This window comes from Panthera leo, chromosome A2 (genome assembly GCF_018350215.1).
Source record: "Panthera leo isolate Ple1 chromosome A2, P.leo_Ple1_pat1.1, whole genome shotgun sequence".
Lineage (NCBI taxonomy): Eukaryota > Metazoa > Chordata > Mammalia > Carnivora > Felidae > Panthera > Panthera leo.
In genome coordinates this window covers 165,063,081-165,068,935 of record NC_056680.1, presented here as the reverse complement: position 1 = coordinate 165,068,935, position 5,855 = coordinate 165,063,081, and the positions used below count along the sequence as shown (strand labels likewise).

Genomic DNA, 5,855 nt, shown 5'->3' with positions numbered 1-5,855 from the left:
GGGACAGCGACAGGACAGAGACTGAAGCATACACGGAGGTGCTGGCCAGGCCTTGGCGAGGAGGAGGAGGGGGAGGGGGAGGGGGAGGAGGGGGAGGGGGAGGAAGGGGAGGAGGAGGAAGGGGGGAAGATGAGGAGGGGGAGGAGGGGGAGGAGGGGGAGGAGGGGGAGGAGGGGTGGAGAGGGAGGAGAAAGGGGGGAGGAGGAAGAGGAGGAGGGGGAAAGGGAGGGAAGGCAGGAGGAGGGGAGCCTGGTGAGGCTGGGGCCTGGGCTGCCCATCACCAAGGGCCCGCTTCCCAGGGCGCTCCTGCGGGGGCCCCTGTGCTCCCCCCCAGCCCGGGGCAGGGCAGGGGGGGCTACATACCCTCCTGCTGTCCTCACCAAGCCCACACAAACAAAGTGGCAGAACTCATAGACCAAGTAGGAGCTATTTATTCGGTTCACAGTCGTGTGAAATGCAGCAATAAAAATCTTTGGACTTTAGCAAGTTGTTTTAATTTTTTTTTCTTCTTCTGAAATTAAAAAATAAAAGTGTCCGATGTCCCACCATGGAGCTTAGGGGATTAAAAAAGATGAAACCCTAAGCAGCCCCCCTTCGCAAAAAAAAAAAAAAATAATCATAAAATTAGCATAATCTCATAAACACAGAAAAACTCAAAAAAATATTTTATAGTCAGATATTTTGGATTTTACACCACCTGTAAATTATATATACATAGAATATTGCAGAACCGTAGCGAATACACGATATTTTCACTATTAATGCTGGTATAATCTTTATACACTGGCCCTTTATGATTTTAAATTATTGCATTGTTTAGCGTGGACTGAGACTGGACTCTCGCCCGCCCGCCCTACTCGCTGTCCGACTTGCCCTCCTTGGCCGTGGTCGAGTGGTTGTACAGGCCCTGTGCCATGAGGTGCACGGCCAGCGTGTTCTTGTTGCCCGTGGCCTTCTTGATCTTGGCGCGCTTGTTCTGGAACCAAATCTTGATCTGCGACTCGTTGAGGCTGAGCTCCTGCGCCAGGCTCTGGCGTCGCTGCTCCGTCAGGTACCTGTTGGTCTGGAACTCGGCCTTGAGCCTCTGCAGCTGCTCGGCCGTGAAGGCCGTGCGCGGCCTCTTGTCCTCTTTGTTGGGGTTCTTCTTCTTTGGTTTGCGAGACCTGGGACCTGGGCAGGCACGGTGGACAGAGAACAGGGTTAGGACGTCTCGGGGCCTGTCTGCCCCCTCAGTGAGCCAGAGGGACAAAGAGATGAGGGAGGAAAGTACCCAGTCCCAGAGGGACTTGGGGACGGGGCTCGGACCCACACAGCCTCCAAGACCCGTCCCCCCCCCACCCCCAAAGCGGGAAGATAGGCTGAAAAAAGTGTAAGTGTGAGGGAGTGAGTGGGGGTAAAGGACAGGCTTAGTGGAAGGGTCGCCAGGGGCGCTCGGCTGGCTCAGCCGTGGGTGCACGTGACTCTTGATCCCTGGGTCCTGAGTTCAAGCCCCATACGTGGCATAGAGTGTACTTAAAAACAAACAAACAAACAGAAAGGTCTCCAAGGAAAACTCCGGCAGGAAAGCAAAAACCCAAAACTTCCTAGCACAACCTTTTCTAACCCTTTCTGAGGTTCTATCCAGGAGTGAGGACAGAGTGGAGGCAGGTGCCAAGAGAGGGGCCACGAAGAAAGGCTGGGGGAGGGGAGGGGCAGTCAGAGCAGCAGGAAGAGGAGCCCAGGGGACAGTGACAGGATTCCCACGAGATGCCCACAGGGGGTACCCCTCAGGTGCTAGGGGCCTGAGAAGCCAGGGGGCCGCAGAGTCTGGAGCTGCCTCCAGGAGCCCCCGGGCTGCCTCCACCTTAGCCCCCTTTGGGTCGCCCCTAACTGGGCCTGTGGGCCCAAGTTCATTGTTTCTTTTCTGGAAGAGAGGGGGCACACGCACTGAGCCACTCGACCCCCCCCCCCCCCCGCTCAAGTCTCCCACTGCAGGAGAGGGGACCCGGCTCCCCCAGACTGGGGCTGCCTCACTGGAGGCTGCAGGGGAGCCCAGCCGACCTCGTGCAGAGGGTTCGGGCTTCTGATCCCCACGCGGGTCTCCTGCCGCTGGGAAACCCTCCCCGCACCACTTGAGGTTGGTTTGGGGCAGTGCAAGGTTTCTCGGACCAGGGGAGCGCTCACAAGGAGGACCCGGCGCTTTCTTTTTGTTTCTGTCAAGAAGTTCGGCCCCACGAGGGTGTGTTTGAAGGCCGAGGCCGCAAAGGCTGTTGGGGGAGAGGGTCCGGGCCGCACGTATGGGCTTCTTGGTGCGTAAGGGAACCACCTTTGGGGAGCACCGGCCGCGGCCCCTTCCCAGACGCCCGCGGCGGGAGGCTGGACCCCCTGCCGGCTCCCTCGAGCCGCCGGAACCCCCGGGTCGCCGCCTGCGCCCACATGCCCGTCCCGCGGGGCCAGGGGACAGCCCTGCCACCCTGAGCCGCGGCGGCGGCGGAGGGATCCCGCCGGGAGGTTTCCGATCGCACAGTCCCGACCCGGGAGGGTGGAGAGCGCGCCCGGGCCCCAGAGAGCCAGCGGCGCCGAGGCCCGAGGACGCGGCCGTGCGCTCCGGGAGAGGCGAACTCGGACAGAGGCCGCCGCGGCGCGGGAGAGGGGGCGCCAAGGGCCGTTCGGCTCAAAGCCCCGGCCTTCTAGAATCTAGAGCAAACCCACACTCACCCCCGCGCCCCCGCCCGCGTCCCGCGCGCGCACACCCACCGTGGCCGCCGCGCGCTCGCCCAGGACGCCGGTTCCGCGCGGGCCGCCGGGCTTTGATCGGGAGGCTGCGGGGGCGCCCGCGAGGGGCTCGGCGAAGGCTCGGAGAGGCCTCGCGAGGCGCCGCACCTGCTCGGGCCGACCGCGGCCTCCTGCGCCAGGAGCCGGCGGTTGTCCGTCTCCACCGTCCCAGGGAAGCACGCCCCCCACCCTCCAAACTCCTCCGGTGCTGGGGCTCTCGCACACGCGAACCAGCCGGTAAAAACATACACACCATTGTGCGGGCAGGAAATCTCCCTAAAATCAGAATGTTTCGTTCTTTGATTTTCTTTCAAAACGTAAACACTTAAAGAGTCGCAGAGACAGAACCAAAGCTCGGCAAGAAAACTCTCTGCGTTGCTTCTTTGTAAAAGGCCAAGAAACACCAATGTTACCTTATGGGTTTTGTTGTTGTTTCGTTTTGTTTTGTTTTGTTTTGAGTGCAAGAAGGGCAGCGACTGGGGCCCGGCAGGGCTGCGGGCCTCCCGCGGGGCAGCGGGGCCTGGGGCGGCCGCGACTCGGTCGCTGCACAAAGCGGGGCCGAGACACCTCGCCGGCCGCTTTGTGAGCCTATATGTTAATTAAATATTAACAAAGGAGGGAGGCGAGAACAATGGAGCAAATTTCAGGTCTAGCCGGAGAAATTTGGATTTCATCCGAAATATACGCACACATTTCTGCGGGAAGGCGGCCAAGGGGTGACACGGTTGTGCGGTGATCTGGGTAAACCACCCCCCGCAAAAACAGTTGAGGGTTAGGGGGGCAGAGGGGTCCTGTCTGGGCTACCAGCTCAGGGACAAATGGAGTTCGTCCTAATGGCGGTTTGCAAGCCGAGGACCGCATTTCATGCAACTGATGATTTCCACAAGGACGCGGATGTAGCTTTTCAAAATCCAGATCTATGAAAAATACACTCAGCACCTCTGCACACACCGCGGGCCCCTCCACCGCTCCCCCCCCACACCCCCGCCGAAATCTGCTGCTTTCCTGCCTGGGAGCTGCCCCAGGAAACCTCTGGGAGCAGGTCCTTTATTTGGGGGACTGCAGGCCTCCCTCCTTCTCCAAGCAGTGATCAAGATGGGTGCCGAGCTCCCTCACCGTGTGCTCGGGCAACTAAAACCGGGTGAAGAGCGCCTCTGTGTCCGTCCTGGTCTCTGTCCCCCGCTCCTCCCTCCTCAGCCCAGGCCTAAGGGTGGAAGGAAGAGCTGGGAGCCTTGCTCTTTCTTCCCTGGCTTCGTCTGGGATAACTGGGTCGTATAGCGAGTCTAGGTCTGAGGTGGGCTGCACATGGGTCCTGGGTCTGGACTGAGTTGGAAGGACAGAGAAGGGGCTAAGAGTGAAAGCTTCTAGGCCAGCGTTGAGGCCACCCCCAGTCTTCCCGAATAAACTCCAGCCGGGGAGGGGTGGGTAGGGACTCCGAGGAGTGGCCCCAAGGAGAGAGAGAGAGAGAGAGAGAGAGAGAGAGAGAGAGAGAGAGAAAGGTCCTGTCTCCTCCGCTTGTCTAAGAAATCGATCGTGCCCCTTCTCCCGGCCGCTGCCCGGTCCGGCGTCAGCCGCGCACAATGTCCCCGCTTGTGCGTCTTTGTGTGTGTCGGGGACGAGGAGTGGGGGGTGGTGTCCCGGTGTCTTCTCCCCCTGGGGAAGTTCCCGCGCCAGCGCCGCCCCGCAACCCCGCGGGCCTCCCCGCGGCGGCCTCACCTGAAGACGGCCGGTCGGAGTAGCGCGTGCAGTAGACCCAGGCCGGCCAAAGCATGGGCTGCGCGCCCAGGTTGGAGCTGGCCTGCGAGCTGTCCGAGTCCGAGCTCACCGACAGGTCGCCGCCGCCCAAGCCGCGGGCCTTGAGCGCCCCGTCCAGGGGGCCCCCGGCGTCGCCGCCTTTCTTGGCGCCGCCGTGCAGCGAGAGCGCCTTGGAGCCGCCTTCCCCGTCGCCCGCAGAGTCGCCGCCGCCGCCGCCGCCGCCGCCGGGAAGCGGCCCGCCCGCCCCGGGCGCCCCGGGCGCGTTCTGCCGGGCCTCCCGGCCCGACCCCAGGAGCTGCTCGGCGCCGCCCGCGCCACCGCCTCCTCCTTCCGCGCCGCCCGCGCCGCCTTCGCCGCCGGCTCCACCGCCTCTTCCTCCTCCCGCGCCGGCACAGCACGTCCCCGCGTCCTTTCTGCGGCCGAACTCGGGCCGCAGGATGTTGTCGATGAAGAAGTTGGTGATGCGGTGCGGGTGCTGGTGGTTGCCCGGCGCCTGCAGGACCGCGGGCAACATCAGAGCCCGCCGGCGGCCAGTGTCCGCGTCGCCCGGGCTGCCGCCGCCGCCGCCGCCACCGGAGCCGCCGCCGGGGCTGGATTCCGGCTGCCGCTGCCCCTCCGCCGCCGCCGCCGCCGCTTCGATGGGCTTGGGGTCATTCTCCTCCATGCTGTTCACGACAAATCCCAAATTGGTTCTCCGGGGACCCCCCCGCCCACTCCAATCAGCCCTCGGCCCGCCCGTGATGCGCACGGAGACACTCGCGGCCGGCTCGCGCCCCTACCCCGCCGAGTCTTCCGAGGGCGTGCGCGGCGGCCGCGGCCAGGGCCGGGGTCGTAGGAGTCACCGGCCGCGTTCGGAGCGGAGCCACGTTCCAATCCACGAGTTGAGTTTAGAAAAATAGCAAGAGTCGCCCCGCGCCCAGACGCCGGGAGATTCAAAAGAGTCGGGTCCTCGTCTCTGCAGCGCACCCGGGCGCTAGACAGTCACAGAGGTCCGGCGGGGACCCGGGGCTCCTCCCGGGCTCCGCGCTCCTCTCCGCGGCCGGCTGCCTCCGGCTCCCGCGCTGCCGCCGCGGCCGCCCGGGGCTGGGGCCGGAGCTGCGCGCATGCAGGCAGCGCGCTCCCCCGCGCTCACGCCCGCCCGGGCCCGCTCGGGCCGCCGCCGCCGCCGCCGCCGCCGCCGCCCGGCCGCCCCCGCCCGCGCGCCCCGGCCGGCCCTCGAGGGTGCGGGGCGCGAGCGGTCAGCGCGCCCGCCGCCGCCGCCAGCACGCACATGGAGGCCCGCGGGCCCGCGCTGCGCTCGGCCGCCGCCCCGCCGCGGGCCCGGGCGCCCCACCGGCGTGCGGCCG

The 5,855-nt window shown here is 64.7% G+C and overlaps 1 protein-coding gene across 1 annotated transcript; it reads right to left on the bottom strand.

The window, feature by feature from the left end:
- Nucleotides 1-415: 415 nt before the first annotated feature.
- Nucleotides 416-5,252, bottom strand: EN2 (engrailed homeobox 2). The gene is made up of 2 exons (XM_042927677.1): nucleotides 4,471-5,252; nucleotides 416-1,170 (listed from the first exon to the last, which is right to left on the bottom strand). The coding sequence occupies exons 1-2, from the start codon at nucleotides 5,171-5,173 to the stop codon at nucleotides 854-856; spliced, it is 1,020 nt and encodes a 339-aa protein (XP_042783611.1). The 5' UTR covers nucleotides 5,174-5,252; the 3' UTR covers nucleotides 416-853.
- Nucleotides 5,253-5,855: the final 603 nt, after the last annotated feature.